This window comes from Gallinula chloropus (genome assembly GCF_964237585.1).
Source record: "Gallinula chloropus genome assembly, chromosome: 1".
Classification (NCBI taxonomy): domain Eukaryota; kingdom Metazoa; phylum Chordata; class Aves; order Gruiformes; family Rallidae; genus Gallinula; species Gallinula chloropus.
In genome coordinates this window covers 7,565,586-7,585,085 of record NC_140085.1, presented here as the reverse complement: position 1 = coordinate 7,585,085, position 19,500 = coordinate 7,565,586, and the positions used below count along the sequence as shown (strand labels likewise).

The 19,500-nt window shown below is 45.4% G+C and overlaps 1 protein-coding gene across 1 annotated transcript; it reads right to left on the bottom strand.

The window, feature by feature from the left end:
• Positions 1-353: 353 nt before the first annotated feature.
• On the bottom strand, positions 354-18,202 carry MCM10 (minichromosome maintenance 10 replication initiation factor; the record flags this gene model as incomplete). The annotated part of the gene is given in 20 exon segments (XM_084279240.1): positions 354-437; positions 793-835; positions 1,055-1,200; positions 1,835-1,948; positions 2,517-2,635; positions 3,310-3,469; positions 4,803-5,031; positions 5,842-5,959; positions 6,069-6,170; positions 7,196-7,296; positions 8,278-8,477; positions 9,875-9,991; positions 11,347-11,514; positions 12,186-12,351; positions 13,168-13,342; positions 13,833-13,967; positions 14,568-14,672; positions 15,382-15,420; positions 15,423-15,770; positions 18,088-18,202. Coding segments are annotated over 20 exon segments (2,784 nt in total).
• Between the last annotated feature and the right edge of the window lie 1,298 nt (positions 18,203-19,500).

Genomic DNA, 19,500 nt, shown 5'->3' with positions numbered 1-19,500 from the left:
CACTCTACACCAGCCAATCGAGCTAAACTGTGGGATCCCAAGGGATCTGGCACAAGTCGAGCTGTTTCCTCTCTAGCTGTTTCTTTTCTAGGTTAAATCTTGTAAACAAGTTATTAGTAAGAAAGAACAGGCATGAATGTGCATTTCACATGCAGCCTTATTCAGTCAGTTTTAAAGAGATCAAAGCTGAATATCCATACAGCAGCCTCATGGAGACTTTGTGGATGTCCTTCTTATCAGGAATTCACTCCCCTGCTCACTCATCCCTAAAACCAGAACACTTTTGGCACCCCAGTGAAGATGCTTTAGGCCTAGAAAACCATCCTTATGTTGTGAAAAATACCAGCTCCAGGTCACTTAAGACTATTGAGAAATTTTGGTTGCTCCTCTCCTCTTGGCAGAAGTGTTTCTCCACCAATCTTCGGACCTTTTTTCTCCTAGAAACACAAACCATGAAGAAAAGTCAAACATGTGGCAAGATGTCTCCCAAACATTTCTTTGGCAGAAGTTGTGGCAGGGCTAAGTTGTCTGATTGAATATTGACAGGAACTCTAGGAACCTAGATGTTCTGAATTCTTACAGCTTTGGTTAGGAGCAAATTCCCCACAGTTACAGAAAACCAAGCTTTGCAAACAGAAAGCAAGAAGAGGAAGTCCACTGAAACAGCCCACAGGTACATACATGTATGTACCCAACAAAATGCAGAGCTGCACTGAAGCAAAGCACGGGACAAAAGTACCAAGAGAAGTAGCCAGAGTGCCACAGTACTCAAAAATGGATGCTCCCCCTTACCTTTAGCATCCCATCTCGCTCCCACTTGTAGAGGCCACAGGTACTGAAAGATGAAGACAGCAGGTGAGGACCACTGTGGTGTGTGTGTTTGCTGCACAGTGTGTGGGGGGTGTGTTCCAAAACTAGCCCCACACCCTCCCACACTGCTGAACACAAGGACTAACATTCCCATTTTAGGACATGGTTATGTGACTCCCAACACGTTACTTGTGAATGGGCAGCAGCAAAGCCCCAGTTGCTATTTCAGGGGGCTCTCCCTTACCTGCAGTGTTTTTTGGGGAGTCTATCAAGGGAAATAGCTCGGCTGCCACAAGGACATTTGAAAAATCGCTTGATGGCATCATGCCAGTGGTAGTCATGGTTGTCCTGTACACATGTCTCCAGAGGCTTGAAATAGGTGTAATTACACTGTCAGGGAAGAGAAAGTAAGCTGTGAGTACATCACCAGCATGTGAGACCTGTTTGGTGGGTCGATGACTGCTCAACATCCTGAGGAAAGCATCTCAGTCTTCTCCCATCCTGAGAAACCCACCAGTCTGAGATCATCACCTCAGACTTTGTCACTATTCCTTCTAATGTCATCCACTACCCTATGGCACTGCTTCCAGCACCTTATGGGGCACTCACTGGCCCTCTGTGCAGCCCCAAACAAATAGGAAAGGCAGCAAGAGGAAAGTCTAGCAGGGAATGAAACTCTGGGAATAGGAGACAACTCCCTTCTGCTCAGCATATATAGAAACAGTAACAAAGCTCCACTCCTCTGCCCGATGATAAAGTCCCTGGAAATGCAGATGGAGAAATCCCACCCAGTGTTATACTTTCAAGGCACTTTGCTTATTTTATTGTCTAATATGGGGAACAGAGGCTCCTGGTACAAAGCACCTCAGGGAAGAAGCTGATAAATGTTCTCAGGACACCAACACCCAAGGAACCCACTGGCACAAACATCAAACCGAGGTCTTCAGCCTGTGGATGGCCCAGCCTCGTGTTGTACAGTCCACATCCCACTCCCCTGCTGTCACCCTGGCTCCCCTTCACTCACCGTTTTACACGTCACAACCCGACATTTCATTTCCTTAATGCTCCTCATTTTCTCTTCCATTTCTTCCTTTTTCACCAGGGGCTGAAAGTATTGCTCCTGCAGTTCTGCCTCAGCCTGCAGGGACACACAGAAAGGGTTGTGGGGAGACAAAATGGAAGAAGCCACTCCACAAAAGGCCTTAGGGCAAACCACTGCCTGCTGTCTGAGAAGCACCAAACATCCCTCACCACTGGAAGTGCTGTATCCCTGGGAACTGCTCAGCAGAGCTGCCGAGGGGAGAAACCCAACCTCTCAGTTCTTTAGGGCAACTGCTGGCATTTCACAGGCTCCACAATTTACATGAGTCCCAGGTGAAGGTGGGAGCTGTCTTTTCCCAAATGTCTTGACATCCTGACCACATAAATACACACATGGCTAATTTGGTTTTAAAGCAGAAGGAAACTTTACTGATTCTTCTGAGCACAGCAAAAAACGATGGCAACTTGACCTTACCGTGGCTACAGTAATAATGCTGACTTGCAGGCACTGTGCCCTGCGTGCTCAGAACCCCCTGACCCTACTCATCAGGATGATTTGGAGCCTATGACATGTTTGGGTGCCTGCTTCTTGCTGAAATCATCATGAGGAGTCCAGACCACTCCTTACTTTTGAGCTCTCAGTCACAGCTGGATTGAGGACATACCTCTTTCAGGACATGTGTGTGTTTGGACTTGGCATTTAGGATTTTCTGGAACTCTTCCGACTCCAGATACGCCAGCTGCTCACGCCGTTTCTTTTGGGCAGGCTCCAGTTCATTCATATCTATGGAGACAAAAAGGCTCAGTCCTACAGAGACCAAGTTCAAAACCTGGTTGTGATCTCTAAGCATGATCACCACAAGATATTTGGGAAGTCTCATGTGTCTGGGCAGATGTTCAGGTCAAACAGCCACCTTTCATAGTTCAGAAGAACATGAAGCCAAGTTCAAACAGAGGAAAAAACCCCAGTGTTTATTGAAATAGTATTGCATCTTTTCTCCAAGTACTGTACTATAGAAATTTGCACATCACTCCTGGGGGGGGGAGAGCAGTGTTGTCTTCTCGACTAATGGAGAAGCTTTAAAGGAAATTAAGCAATTCATCCAGGATCACACAGTGAATCACCAGCAGGCAAACTCAAGTTCCCCCTCAAAATTCAGATACCTTCACAGGTGGGACTGTTGGTTTCCCTTGGCTAAGTCAGCCATGCACTGCAGATGCTCATGAGCTCAAGGAAAGGGAACAGAAGTGAAGGCAGAGAGCTATCAGAGATTGCAACTCATGCTCTCTCCACAGGGTTAGAGACTGTTTAGCCTTTGCAACAAACCCCTTAAGTTCTAAGCAGGCCTAAGTAGGCCTCTCTTTGGCACAGCAATTAAGTCCTTATCCCAACAACTACTGCTCTGTTCAGCAGAACAATATTTTTGGTTTTCTATTCTAGAGGCTAACATTACATACCATTCTCTGCTTCTGCACCTTGTGACTGAGCAACATTTTTCTCAATTCTTTCAACAATTTCTAGGACATCACCAACATCAGCTCTTTTCCTCTTGATACTGTTCGGATCAGTCTTAGCAAGAACCTGGCCTTTTGCTCGTAGTCGGTGTATTGCAGCCAGCTAGAAAACAGGAAAGAGTAGTGAGTATGTTGGCAACCACTCTAATTCCCATATTCCTACTTCCAGAAGCAGCAGAGGAAGTCTGTCCAACAGAGGAGACAATATCCACTCTTTAGCACCTGTGCTTTAACAGCTTTACAAATCAGTTTTCCAGAGGAATCAAATCACTTGAGATTTCCACATAAATTGGTTTGAGCTGGGAATTAATAGGAAATTGTGTACAACTGTTCCTTTCCATACTCGCAGAACATTAAGGCTCCTTCTTCCTTGCTGAAGAAGTTTCTTTGACAAACACTTGAACAGGTTTGTGCCAAAGAAAGAAGTAGTTTGTTCTGGATAGACCCCAAACTTGTCCAAACTATGGCATAACACAGCTAAACCAGTTTAGCTCTCTGTTGCTTGCCAGCAGTGCCAAAGAGCAAACACGCACGGTTTAGCATTCCAGGGATTCTCAGCACAAATCACCTGCCCTCTCTCAGCATTTAAGGGTTTTCACCTGTGTAAATGGCCTTGCTCTCCTTTGTACTGTAAAATCACTTCAGCACCTCCCATTCTGGTCCAGGACCTATCTAGAACCTGATGCTTTAAGGTGTCCCAAACACCTAAACCACAAGAGCCCAAGAGCAGCTACTAGCAGCCAAAGCAGCTCCATTTCATGTGCATGAAGGACAAAGACAGCACACAGCTACTCCAAACTGCTCTTCCAAAGCCCCTTGCCCAAGGGGTGACTATGCCAGGTCATGAAGAATGGAACCTGTTCTCAGAGAAGCTGCTCATGTGAATCAAGAGGTGTTACTTCAGCAAAACACATGCTTAGCATCAGGCTCAGGACTTAACTGAAATGCCTTATCTCCCCTTCCCCAGTCCCACCCCAAGAGGCTCTTCTGTCCCCTGTCCATGCTTCCTTGGCCTTTACTGGAATTGCCAGTTGTGTTGGCGGCTTCAGTGATGTTTGTCTGCAGAGATCAAGAGCGAGCTCATGAGCATCACAAGACATCGTAACAACTCGCTCCTGACCAGTACAGGTGGATTTTGATTTAGCAAGAGACACCACCAGCTCTTGTGGCCACACATCACAGACACAGCCTCCTCTTTAGCATCTGTCCCACTGCTCTGGAAGGTTGCTACAGGCAAGATGATAGCTGGGCCTTGGTACTAACAGCTGTCAGGAACTCCACATTTCTTGTGTAGTGTAATACAGCCAAGTCTGATCCCACAAATCAGAAAGTTCATCAGTATCAGCACTGAGTGGCTCTTTATCTGGTTGAATTCTCCTCTATGACCAAAAACCAAATTTCCCTTTAACCTCCCCTTCTTAATACTTAAATGTTACCTTTTTGGCTTCTGCCAAGCTGTCTAGCTTTGGTGTTGGAGGTGGAGACCCATCAAAGAGGAGGATATCTTCTCCTTCTGAGAAGCCTGTGCCTAGCCTGGGCCTTTGAGGAGTTGACATTTTTGCAGCTTTGGGAAACTCTGCTCCAGGCATCGGGGAATGGATTGAGGACTGTTTGGATGAGGATGGGATAGCAGGACTGCTGGCTTTACTTGTGTTCTGGAGAAACCTTGTGAGATAAGAATAATCCATTGAAACAGGGACATAGGTCAAAGAGACAGAAAAGTCTGAGAAACATTGCTGAAATCCAAGAGTGACTTGAAGCCCCCAGAAGGCGTGAACAAACAATTGCTTTCAAAACCAAAATCGGAGGAAAGCATCACATGAAGCTGGGAAGTGGGAACTGAAAGCTCTTGGAAAAATTAGTTTCTTTGCAGAATAGGTAGTTAAGCATGAGGACTCCTCACAGGAGTCACAAACGTTTAGGTTTACACAGGTCACAACAGAGGTTGGACAAGCTCATGGGGAAAAAAAACCCAACAAATTTCCTTTAGAGGTATTGAAGCAGACACCACCTTTAGCTTGGAAGGTCCCTGAAATACACACTGCTGTACACTGGAAGAGTATTTGGGGGAGTCATCATCATGATTGTGCCTAGTCTTACTCTCTAGTAAGTCTTACTCTCTCTTCAGGCTCCATTTTGGCTACGCTAATCCCAGCCTCACCCAAGGGGGCCCTTATGAGGTTGTTCTTAGGTTTGCTGAGATATGCACAAAACAGTTGGTGAGCCTTAAGATTCAGAAGACCCCTGCAAGCCAACAACAAACTGAGCTGGGACTCCTGACCTCAGTTTCCTATTCTAATCAGCCTCTTCCCATCATGCCTTCCAGTTACTGGGCACTGTGCTGGAGTGGTTCTCCACTGAATGCTGTGGTATTTCTATTTAAACAAAATTTTTATAAAACCAGCATAACACCTTCACAGTTGAAGTCAGGGCCACAATAAGGGAACCCTTCCTGGGACAGTCAGTATGTATTACCGCCTCTGGATTTCCTCAGATCGCTTCTTCCTGGCCTCCAGCAACTTCTGTTTCTGTTGCTTGAGCAGTGCTGAAGCAGACACAGACTGGAAACTGGCCCCTTGCTTCTTTTCAGCATCTAGAAAAAAAAACAAACCAAAAGAAAAAAAAAAAAGACATTAATGTTTGTTTAGAAGGAGGTTGAGTGTTTTCAGGAGGGGTGTTTCCTTCAGGCAAAAGGACACCACCTGCTTTGGTCCAGTGTTTGCAGAGGTTTCTTGCTCCAAAGGTTGGCTGTGCTAGCAGTTCCTTGAATTCTTCAGAACACTGCATGGGTCTCTTTGTGGCACCTGGAGCAGAAGAGGCAGAAAGACAACAGGTTTGGAGCCAGAAAGGGAAGCAGGTCTGGCTTTAGAGATGGGGAGGAGCCTAGGTTGGAAAAAAACAAATGTAGGTCACCTGAGTGAGCACCCCTCCCAAAGCAAGGCCAACTTCTACGTTACCCAAGGCTTTGTTTTCACAGAGCACATCATGAAGATGCTTCCACCCCTTCAGCAATTTCATCAGTCAGTTGGTTCCCCATCAGGCTTGGCTGCCTGTGGTCCTCCCACCACTCCCATTTTTAGAATGCTTGAAAGCCCTGAAGGCACAATCTCATTCCTAGAGAATGAAGAGCAGCTAAAAGCTAGTGGTAGGACACACAGTACGTCGTCTGAAATGAATGCAACTCAGGGAACTGAAAGATATCAATAGACTTTTAAGTGACATCTAGAGCATGTAGTTTGAATAATCTGTCATCTGCTCTCCACCAAGCATGAAGAGGGTGCAATAGTAAGAGCTTTACAGAATTGAAATGGAGGCAGAGAAGACTGGTGGCATTCCAAAGGCTATGGAAGGAACATGCTTTTAAGATAACAAGAGTAAAGCACTAGAAACAGGCTGGGTACTCAAGAGGTCCCCTGAATTGCAGACCTGACTGATTTATACATTTATTCCTTGAAGTTTTCAAGATTGACAGAAGTCATTTATTTTACTCAACTAAAATAAATTTTCTGGTTCCAAGTTCTTAAAAGTTCCAATTCCCATTAATCTGGCAAAGATCTTTCATCACTGTCTAAGGACAGAGCAGGAGATGGAATTCAGGGGCACTAATGAAAAAAGGATGCACGGAGCTACACAGTTGCTTAGTTACGTTTGCCTTGCAGCTGCAATCTCAAGAGGGAAGAGAAGTTTTGATCAATTGAGAAAGCAGCCTTCAAACAGCTATCTCTGTAGAAAACCAATTGCCAGATTCATTCTGTAAGTAGCAGGGTCCTAGGACACATCAAGCTGGAAATATCTGGAGGGTGAAGAGAGTACATGGGTAATTAGGTACCAATTTTCTGCCTGGTTTCCTGTACAATTGCATCAGCTCCTCTCACGACCAGGTTGGAGAGAGTGGTTTGAATCTTCTTTTTTGGCACCGCAGCTGCTGCACTAGAAAGAGGAAACAAAACCAGGACATCAGCTTTCCCATGCCTAGAGCAAGGACAGGAGTTTGAATGCCAGCCCAGAGCTTCAACAAAATTCCAGCCATGCTAAATGGTATCTCTCTCCAAGCATCTGTCTGTCTTTGGAAAGGATATGGATCTACATCCAAATTCTAGCACAACGTTTTAAGAGCTCCCATTTGTCCTGAGGTTGAGATATGCATTTCCTATGCCTTGGAGGAAAACAAAGCATAGGTAATGTCTAAGCTTTGCTCAGTACCAGGGATGGAGAGGAGGCTGGAATTGTTTCACTGCTGTAGAGTCACACCAGTTGTCACAAGGTGGTGGTAAGGGAATGAAAGACATGTGCAAGCACAGAGCTTGATCCAGCTGTGATTCAAGTCTTTCCACAGCTGTATTGAGGGGAATTTGGATGAAGGACCTGGCCCCTCCATGCTAGTTACAAGATGTATACTGATCTACTGACCTTGGTCCCTTAATAATGCGCACACACCGTGTGCTACTGTCTCTTCTTAATGCAGAGCAATACTGTATCATTTCAGGCAAGGAAGAGAGGGGGAGGAAATACAGAATACACCGAGTCTGGGATTAAATGCAATGAGCTGTGACAAATACAGTAAGGGAATGGCACTGAAAAATACTCATCTTGGAGACTTGAATGGGATCTCATGACATTTTCATCTACTGAAACACAATGCCACCTGGCTTCATAACACAGTATTAATTTAGAGGTAAAAACACCCCTTACGGCATCTTAGCACTGGCTGTTACAGATTTTCTATCAAATAGCAGCTCTGTTATGACAGGAGGATTACATCACACAGAGGGTGTTTATTCCTACTCAGTGAATGTGGTTAGGCCAAAGGTATCTCTAACTAAAGAGATGCCCTCAGAAAGACCTTCAGGCTCACTTGTATATGGGAGGGAAATTCTGTTCAAAGCAATGGAAATGAGTGGTTTATCTTACACTGAGGCTGCATATGCTGCTGAAGAGACACCTCCATAGTAAAACCCATCCTGACACAGCCTCTCCTTCAAGCTGGGATTTCTCCGACCAACTTTTCTGGGAACGCGGCCACCAGAGAAGGTGGACTGCAGATCTGCCCGCTTCGAGCTGAGCTTCTTGTACTGGGATTGTATGTGGTACTGACAATATTCACAGTCATTCTGCAAAGAAATGGGAGAAGCCTGTTGCAGAACACTAGCAGTTTACAATTTACTTCATTCCTCTCAGCCACATGCATCCTTTTATGGGTAAACTGAAGTAACATCTCTATTGCAGTACTCCAGCATTTGACCAAGTCAGCCAACATATGCCCACACTCCAGCAGTGAAAAACAAAACCAAAATTGCCCATGATAATCACTGGGAAAAAAAATATCTGTGCATCAAAGACTTCCTCCATTCCAGGAATTTCAAGACCATTCCTTGGCTTGAGCCTGTACTCTTTGACTCTGAACTGCGTGCAATTTTCCGACTGGTATGACCACAAGAGAGATCTAACACTGGAACAAGATGTTTCATGCTCTCATTTCAAATCCATTCATCAGTTTTCAAAGTCAGCCTGAGGAAGTCCAGAACTGAGGACAGTGAGCTTGCCAGTCAGATACAGCAGTGCTATAAACACACTCATCTGGGGTGTTCTTTAACCTTTTACAAAAAAAACACCCAACTCCATTCTCACTGACATTCATCTACCCCAGGTTTGTATAACTACCATTACCTCACAATCAAATAATTTTTTGTCACTAATTAAACAGACAGCCAATTACTCCAGGAGATTCTTCTGCCAGACAGCCTCCATATGCTGTTTGTTCCAGGTGGCAATGGAATATCTCACTGACATAGCAAGCCCTGCATATAGGCACCTCCCTGAGTAGGTCTGCAATCACAGCCTTGGTTTGCTACAAGTACCTTCTGCTTTGTCTTCCATCCACTCCTCACACATTTTGTGCTCCTCCTCAGTTCATCACTCCATTTTCTCCTTCTAAATGCTAGTCTACTAACAATAACCTTCCCAACTTAGACAAGGTTCCTTTCAGATATCATAACATAAAGTGTCATAGTCCACTAGTCCTTTAATCTAGTGCAAGTCAGTACTGCCTCTAAAAAGAATCCCATTCAACACTTCCCCCCCATCTCATTCCCAGCGCCCCATATTCAGGTTTAAATATTCTGGAAGCTGGACCAGAGAACTCATGGGTTAAAAGCATCTCTGAAAAGCACATCCATTCCCAAGAGAAACCTCCTATTGTTTTAACTGGGATGAGTTCTCCAGTGCAGCATGTGGAAGCTTGCAGTGGCACGCAGGAGAGTGAAAGAGTGCTGAGATGGTGACCATCATGGGGTCAAGACCATGTCCTTTCACTGCAGCACCAGCTTTCCATTTATGGAACTGCCCTGTTGCTGCTACGATACCATCACAGAAGCAGTTCCCTGGGTTTCTCCATCCACTTTGGTTAGTTACAAGTTAAGATCCAGAAACAGGGCAGAATTGGAGCATCAGTACAAAATCAGCAGCCAGATTTTTACCCAAAAAGTGTCCTAATTACTGAGATACAAACCAAGTTCACAATCTGTGCACAAGGATCACCGTTCTTCTTCCTGGCTTTGCAGGTGCCCATGTCCAGAGCTTCACCCATGAGAAGAATCTTCTGGGGATGGTCAACAGACAAACACACCTAGAAAGAAATCAGAACATGTCCTTCAGGAAGACTGGATGGCTTTCTCTCTAGATGTCACTGTTTGGCTACAGTCTAGTCTGGTACCTCTGGTATTAACAATGCAGTTTAAAAACGCAAGCCTGGTTTAAGCAAGCCACACATCCTGTTCAGATTGAGAAAAGGCTCAGTTAAATAGAAAATAAAAGTTAATTTCTTTCCCACAGAGAGATGAAGGACACCGGATTTCTATGCTCAGAGCCTCAGAAAACCAAGGACCAGCAAAGGCAGATCTAGCTGTGCTGTAACCAATGGTTCTGTACAACTGTCCATGATGGCAAAGATCTCTCTGCCCCTCTCTGTATGTCTAAGTCAAATCAAAACTGATGCCTGTGATACAATAAAAGCATCATCTTCACACCACCCAAAGATACTGGGATTTGTATCTGTAGGTGAGAAACACTTTGGGAAGTATATTTTAATGTGGCTGTAAATGTGTACGTTTAGCTAAGAAGAGTCATTCTTAAGAGTTAAGTACAGCCCATACATGAAATTTGGTGTGGCTTTCTACTCACCAACAGGATTTCTACTGCTTGTTCATGTTAATTTAAGCAATTATATAGCTTAATAGACAATTAATGAGATTCCTAATTTTTCCATTTAGAGAATTAAAAATGCAAAACAGTACATCATCAGCTATTAGACTGAAATTACCCTTGACAGAAGTCAGTAAAAACGGTTTCCATTACAATGCAATTAAAAAGATATTTTAAAAAAATTAATTTATTAGCAAAATGAAGCCACCTTAAATGTTTTGATACATAAAGAGAAGAATTAATCGTGTTCTGCATTTTAAGTAATTGATTAAACAAGTGAAGTACTACATATCAACTTATAGATAATATATAATTTGTTTAATAAATCAAATATTGCTTCTTCTCTATTCTGACTTTGGAACCAGGAAACATTTCGCAATTGCATCTCATGCTTAAATGAGAAATGAGTTTCCCCACCTTTTTCAGCTTTTAGAGACCTCTTGGTTGACATAGGCATTCCACTGAAGTAGCTGAATAAACTGAAATGAAAAATACACTCCCTGCATCTGTGTAAGAGCCAACTGCTACCAAGAGAAGATTAAACACTTGAATAAACTCTGGTTTTAGATGCCTAATAGGTCTTCTTGAAGTTCAGTCTTCCAGAAGGCCAGGAGCATATACACACCATGCAGATATCCGAATGCAATTCAAACTGTTTAGGAAGAGTGCTGCAATTTCAGCCCTAGCACCTGTTACAAAGCTAAACCTCAAGCAGATATCAAGAAGTTCAGCTACAGGGTTTTTATCTAAAGCTGATGGGCAAGTGAAAAATCCTCTCACCTCATCTGAGCCCTCTTTAGGTTTCATAGGGTTAGCATTGAGCAGCCCGATGACGGTGCCTTGGTCTGTCTTCCAGTGCTCTTTGTGGACTTCACCGAACAAGAAGAGTGAGACACACTGACTGAGATCCCGGAGGTCGTTCAGTCGCCAGATGCTGAAGGTTCTGCCCTGGAAAAGACATTCACTTTCAGCTCTCAGCAAGTGACGCTGATTGCAACCACATTAGCTGTTGCTTTTAAGCATTATTCTGGTTTTTACCCTGTCCCCAGGTTTTCCTTATTTAGAAAAGCACAAATTGGAACCTCAGCAGAGGTTAGATGTATCTTCAGCCACTCCATACAGCTAGTTCTGGGACTCTTAATGGCCAAACAGCACAATAATACTGCTACCATCAATTTTACTGGCACATCCAGATCTGTGTTCATCAGAGATGAACAGAGCATATGTACACCATATAGGACAGGATAACCTCTATGGAAATGACAGAAGCAGAATGTGGTGGCACATTTAAACCAAGACTGACTAGAAAGACTAAGAGTCACAGTTATTTTTTCTGCAGTGGCATTTAATATGTAACACTGGATGAACAGATGTAGACAGATTTGTGCCATGGCTACATTTCTTACATCACCGTCTGAGAGAGCTGCACTAAGGACTTATCTTGAGGACTAAAAGTAACATTTCTGCATGAAATCACACAAGCCAAGTTCTTTAACATAGATTTTCATTAGCTACATGGAGTTGGCTGATTAATTTGAAGACCTAACTGGTTTCTCTGGAAAGATGACCAGCATTTCAATTTCACTTGGACCGAGAAGAGATACAACAAAGTTACTTACATTATTTGCGCTCTGAGGAGTGACCTTTTTCACTATCACTCCAAATGTTACCCAGTCTATTTCTTCCAGATTTTCTGCAGCAAGTTTGCTCTTCAGCTGGGACAGTCGGATCAGCTTCCGGTTTGCCATTTTCCTGTCCATTTCCGCCGATGAAACCCGGGGTTTTCTAGATCAGGCAAAAGTATGTGAAAAGAGAACACATCCATCAGCATTAACGGACAGAGACAAGCAAAACCATCCAGCATTCTCCTGGGGAGACTACTTCTTGCTGCAAAATGCCTCTGTGCCTTATTTCACCTTGAGTTCACTTGAAACAAAACCCCCCAAGGACATTGTACAAATATCAGAATGCTACTTGATCATGCTGGGTTTTCTCCGAATAGCTGCACTGTATCTTAGCCCCGAGCCTGCATTAATTCTGCTCATTTCAGAAGGAACAGGGCATTATGACTGCCTGAGCAAGGTTTGGGAATCCAGCATGGTTTCTGATGAGGAAAGGCACCGTGAGCATTCAGAGACCTCTTGTGGCCGCATCGCGTATAGGAATCACGAGTGGCTCTGAGGCTTCCCAGCATGGAGGGAAATCTGCTAGAGCACAGTTGGGTTTTTGCACATGCCCCCCTCCCACCCTCTTCCCTCCTCCACAACCGAGGACATCCCAGGGAAGGCAACACTAATAAAACAATAGCTTTTTTTTTTTTTTGTAGGAAAGAGCAAAGGTGAAAATAGAAACCACAGCGCTAAGCGAAAAGTCAATTACCTGTTTACTGATCAACCAGTCAGCGCCATGGCTTTGTGTCACACACCATAATGACAATTAACTAATCTGACATGTTTAAATAATGAAAATATATCAAATCAGAAATCCAGTCCTCTGTGCACCATGTATGACTAGTGTCACAGGACATTGGACTGACTGCATTTTCTGGCCCGTTACTGGAGGGTGATGTCCCCAGACAGAGCTCAGCGCTGGGCTGCTGACCTTAATCGCAGTCCTGAGAAGGTTTCCACAGACACTGACTGAGTTGTTGCACTGGAGCATGTAGGCACGTGAGGATTCTTCTCTCTGGTCACCTTACCAGGTGTGTTCCCTGCAGCAGACTTGAGAGGCTGGAATGCCAGGCTGAGGACTTGCTGGGGAGGAGGAGTCCTGTTCTCTTAAGAAGGGGAAAAAAATAATTTAAAAAAGTCTTGATAATGAAAGAAAACTTCTAAATAAAAGTAACACTAACTTACACCTGACTAGGGACAAGGCTGTAATGCAACTTGCTTAGGTCAAAGGTGTAAAAATGTCTTATTTGTAGTGAACTGGTCTCCCAGTCAGCTGGACACTGGCAGCTCCACATCAGTCACAACTCAAGCAATGCCTGGTGAGGAGCTTCCCAGAGCAAATCTCATTTTCCAGACAAGCTAAACTGTAGGATACACAGATGCAAGCTCAGACTGCTGTCAGTGTCCAAGTAAACCAAAGCAGTACAGAGCATAGTACATATTATGAAGAATACCATAAATAACTCTAATAAGCTCTATTCTGATGTTATCAGTCTGCTACTAGTGCACAGACTAGTGTAAAACTGTCCTGGATGTGTCTACACCAGTACTGTGAACTAGATAAGCTTCTGACAAGAGGCAGACTGAGAATGGTACCTGTGGAGGATGCTTTTGATTTCTGTACTCCTCGCTTGGCTGGTGGTAAAGGATTGCCTAGCTGGGCTGAGAAACATGGTGACTCTTGCAGCTTCTGAATTTTCCTTTCCTTTAAGGGTGGACAGGGAGATTTACCTGGCCAAGAAAACACAAAAATATGAGATCTCAGGATCTGGACTCGAACACTAAGAACTGATCCAAACAAAGTCATTCTCTAAGTAACAAGTCCAAGTCAGGATCCCACACAGAAATCTCAACTAAGCTGCCAGCACCTGAAATGCAGCACCTGGAAAAGCCCCAGTAATTCATTCCCGGGATTACCTAAAACCTTGGGTGTCACTGAAACAAAAAGCTCTAGAAAGTAGGAACACACCCTTGTTTTTTAATTTTCCCCATATAATTTTATTACTACACCAAGTGTGTGACAGCGAGAAACACAGCTGCATTTTCCAGGTGTGCCAACACCTGCGAGTAAGAAGGAACACTTCCAGCATAAGACCCTGGAGCACTTCACTCATGAAAGCTGCTCCATGGGAAATCAACCCATGACACAGATACCAAAACTGCAGCTCATTGATTTACCGTGATTTACAGGTAACAAACTGTGTGGGAATATACCAGACCACTATTCCTCCTTACTACTCAGTGCACACTTTAGGATTATGTGGAGTCTTGCCTATAAATTGCACATTTGTAGGCCAACAAATCATAAACCCATTTAATTAGTCTCATTACCAGGGATTTTCTTCTCAGGGCCTGAACTGGATTGCTGCCCAATAGCAGTCTTTTGCAACTGGTCCTGTAATGTCTTCATCTGTTCTTGCAATTTTCTCAGCTCAGCTAGGAAAGAAAGGACAAGAAAAAGGATAAGACGACAGTGGGAAGCCACTGCAAACAGAGATTTATGAGATCCCTGGAAGTCTGACAGTTTTACATCATAGGAACTTAGAAAAGAAAGTCTAGAGCCACAATACAGATTTACTTGATTCTAAGTAGCTCATGGCAAAGGGACACTTCTCCCTGCAGCTTGGAGCTGTCTTCTCCCATATAAATATTTTACTTGACCATGGTATTTTCCTTGCCATTCACTGCATCTATATTTCCTACTGAACACGAGACAACTTAAATGGCTGATGATTGTACTCCCTAGCAAAAAGAAATGCTTCCAATATAATCAAATATGTGGCTTGGACACAGGAAAGCTCCATGGCCAGCTCTGCTTCCAACACTGACTGGTATGGCAGAACTGCCACTAAGTCCTGTGGGGTAAGGGAATGCTGTGCTGGTGTAAGAAGTCAGGATGACAACACTGAAGACTGAAGCAACATCACTTGTCAGCAGGAAGGCACAAGTACATAGGCAGCCTTCTCTGTCCTGCTCAGGAGAGCTAGCTTAGTGTCCCTCACTTACTTCAGACCTTTGTCTTTTTTTGGAAAATATGTTTAGTGAGTTTGACCACTGAGCACTGAAAACTGGACTTAAACTTTCACAAGGACTTTCTGTATTCCTCCCCAGGCACAATCCTGCAGTCAGAAGCAGCAGGGTCTACCTTCTGGCATTAACTCTCTGTGGACAAGATAGATAAGAAAATCAGATAAAAGTAGCTGTTACAGAAACCTTGCAGTTCTTGGTTGGTTTTCTCTTTTGCCTGACTGGGAGGTGAAGCAGGGACAGTTTTTTCTGCCTCCTCCTCTTCCAGCAGGTCATCCACATCTCCAAACAGCGTAGCCAGGTTCTCCTTCTCCTCATCAATCACACTGTCTTCAGCATCGACCTCCTCAGTGTAGGATTCATCATCTTCTGCATCAAAGAGGTCATCATATTCATCTGGTTTCTCATCCTCATCCTCTGGGGCATCCTCCTCCTCAGGAGAATTCCTCTCCTCAGCTGCCTCACTTTCTTCCAGGAGGGAGGCCAACAGATCCAAGTCATCATCACCTAAGGCAAAAAATGAAACTCAGCATTACTTCTGTCCAGCTAGAGGAAAGCTACCATGGAATAAAATATCTATGATACCCTACTCACAACCAAATCTAAGAGCAGCATTTAAAAACAACTTTTTGAAGCTTTGGCTAAAGGAAGCTACAGCTTCCTGCTGTCAAACTGAAACGTGGCTGCAGACACTCCCAGCTTGCAATCTAGGCTGGCTAGTCAGCAGAAAACTCACAGGCCACTTAGCGCTGGCTTTTCCTCCCATGCAGCTGCTTGTACAATAGCTACTGTCACAAAGAAAAGTTCTGAGACCTGTAAAGGTGTAGCCAGGAGCTCTACAGAAACACCCACGTGTCACCTGCCACTAGAAGCTGAATAGGAAGATGCAAGGCAGGCAAGAAAGTGTATTCTCACATGCTCTGCTCAAGGAGGAGAGCAAAGCAAAGAAATATGGATCAAAGGTACAAATAATGGGAAAAAGAAAATCAAGTACAGAGAAAGGAATGGGACAGGCAGAGCAGAACTGAAACTCAGAACAAAATAAGAAATGTATTTAGCCCCTGCTGTTGAAGAAAACACAAAACCAGGGAAGGGGCAGAGCAGTGCCACAGAAAAGTGACAACAATGAAGGCATTAGGCAACTTTAAAGGCCTAATCAAGTTAAATGAGTTGAATGTTATTTCCCTTGCTAAAAGGTTTACCAAGCTTTCTGAACAGTTGAATACACTAATGAGCATTTTGGTCAGAAGACAACTTTCCTACTGAAAGTGAAAGAGTACTTCTACCCTTACCGTCCATGATTTCACCAGGATTTCTTCAAGGGCCCCCAGGGAAAAAAATTCTCTGTTATGGGGAAGAACAACATCAATACTGTTAAAATAGATACAGCTCAACTAGAAATACACAGTGTGTTCAGCCTCCTTATGTGATTTGCAGAAGTGAACTCCACTAAATTTAGTATCTCTATGTAAATTTTCTACTATAAAGCCTGACCCACGCTGAACTCACTGCAGTACAAGGGCATTATTTTTAGAAGAACGTCCATAATAGACATAGATTTAAAGAAATGCCTACCATGCTCTCCTAATAACAACCCTTTCCACCTCACCAGTCCTGCGCTATAATAATTAGCATTTAACTGAGGCAAATAGTCTGAAATTGATTCAACCTTCATTTGAAGACGGAAGAAGGTAGCAGAGTTTCACTCTCTCCTCACAATACAGTTCTTATTCTTAAGAATATACAGTACATGTTTCTCACAGCTCCTTCATTTCACGGGTACATGCTTGTGAAAAATGACCAGCACTAGCAGACATAAATGGGGGGGAAGGGTGGATATTACAGAATCAGAAGGTTGGAAGAGACCTTTGAAGATCATCGAGTCCCACCATTCCCATCCTATGCGAAACCATATCCCTAAGTACCTCATCTACCCTTTTTTTGAACACATCCAGGGAAGGTGACTCAACCCCCTCCCTGGGCAGCCTGTTCCAGGCCCTGACAACACTTTCAAGAAAAAAATTTTTTCTAATATCCAAACTAAACCTGCCCTGGCCCAGCTTCATGCCATTTCCCCTTGTCCTATCTCCTGTCACCTGGCTGAAAAGACCATTGCCCACCTCTGTACACCCTCCCTTCAGGTAGGTGTAGGTGGTGATAAGGTCTCCCCTCAGCCTCCTCTTCTCCAAGCTAAACACCCCCAGCCGTTCCTCATATGATTTGCCCTCCAGCCCCTTCCCCAGCCTGGTTGCCCTTCTCTGCACACTGGGATATCCACTGGGGATGGACCATACAACTACTGCACACTCTGTGATTACAAGTGTAAGCTGTAAGGCCTTTCCTTTCACCCATAAACTCCACTTTAATCTCTCTCTCTTTTCTCTTGCTCCAGAATATTAGTTTTTAGCCAAGGAACGAGCCAGACCTCAAGAGCACACAGGAGCACACCAGCAAGGCCGGCCCTGGGACCCACCCTGCTGCCGAGCGGGTCCCGCCAGCGGGTCACCCCGCCATCTCGCCCTTCCCCTTTCCCATCGGCCGGCCCCGGGCTCCCAAGGAGCTCTGCTGCGCCGCACCCGCCGCCTCCTCCTTTCGCGCCGAGCACAGCGCCCGCGGGATCCACCCCCCCCCCCCCCCCCCCCCCCCCCCCCCCCCGCCTCAGAGGATCCGCCGCTCCCTCCCCACCCAGCGCCATCCTCCCCCTCGCCGCTCCCCTTCCCAGAGAAACCCTGACCTCCTCCAGAGCTCGCCGACCCCTCACACCGGCCTCTCCCCGCTGAGGATCGCTTTCCGGGCCGCCCTTCCCTCACACAGCCCCACTCACCGTCATCCGCCCGCCGCCCGGCACCCGCCAAAACTTTAACCTGACCCCGCCCCTTCCCGCGCATGCGCAGATGCAGCACCAGGGTGCGTGCGGCGACGGCGCGCCCCCACGCCATGGTTAGTCCTGGCAGTAGGAGAGCCGTGGTCATTCCCCGCCCCTCCTCGGCGCCATCTTGGTTGTGGGCAGGCGAGAGGGCAGGAGGACGCGGGTCTCCCCTGGGAGTTGTGCCAGGGGAGGGAGCGATGGCGCCATGGAAGTGAGCTGCTGTGCCTGAGACACGGCACTGTGTGTGAGGATGACGACGTCCTGCCGCTGCTACACGCCTGAGCTGCGTGGGGTGTCAGGGTGGACTCCGGATGAGCCTGTGTCAGCTGTGAAGAGCTGCCTGTGTCTGGTTGCAGCGGGCGCAGTGCCCATCCGATTTACCTAAAGAAATAACCCCAGAACTGTGTTCAGCCAGCACATTCAAGCCCAGGTGTTGTTCCTGTGATGTTTGCAGGGTTTCCTAGCCTGGTTCGGTATTACTTCAGTACAAGCATTCATAGAATCACCTGGGTTGGAAGAGGCCAACCACAGCCTGACCCTGACTAGTCCATCTCTAGACCATGTCCTCAAGCACTTAAACAACTATGATTCTGTGGAAAATAGTGTTTCTGAACAGGTAGAAGCCAGTCCCACTGGTCCCTTTCCCTTTGCATTGGTTACATGCAGAAATTGCCACCAACGCAGGAGGATTTGAGCTCAGATCCCATCTTGCAGTAAAGCCACCCTGTAAGGCGGTACACAAAGAGGATGTCTCCGCTATTGAAAGGCCACTGGCACCAGTACCAGCTTAGGAAAGATAAACAGAAATCCTGTGATAGCTGAAGGAATCAAGAAGTTCCAGCAGATAGCAGGAAAAAGATAAATGCTCTGCTGAACAGTTGCAATGCTCTGTTGAATAATTGTCAACCCAGCTGTCCAGCTTGTGTCACATTAGACTCTGCTTTTTGGGAGAAACCACATGCCTAGCCCAGGCACACTGGGCTGCCTCATTCCGGGTGCATCGCCCTGTGTGCCGTTCGTGCAAAGGTGTTTCCAAGGAGCCTGAGCCACAAGTAATGATGGGAGCTGGGAGGGAAGTGTGGGGAGATGAGGGTCCGAGGACACTTATCCGTATTGCTGCTCATCCATGATGGAAGCTGGGAAACACCTTATGCCCCATCTTGGCATGGGTGCAAAACCATGGTCAGGCACCAGGACACTGTTTTTTCGTATTGTCCATCCCACTGGTTACTAATTGCTGGTATGACCCAGGCTAACCACAGAGTGCTGCCAAGTCCCCCTACTTTCTATCTAACTGGAGTAACAATGGCTTTCCTGTTCCAGTGACTTGGAAATTTCCAAATCCAGAGACAAATCTGTGTAACAAAT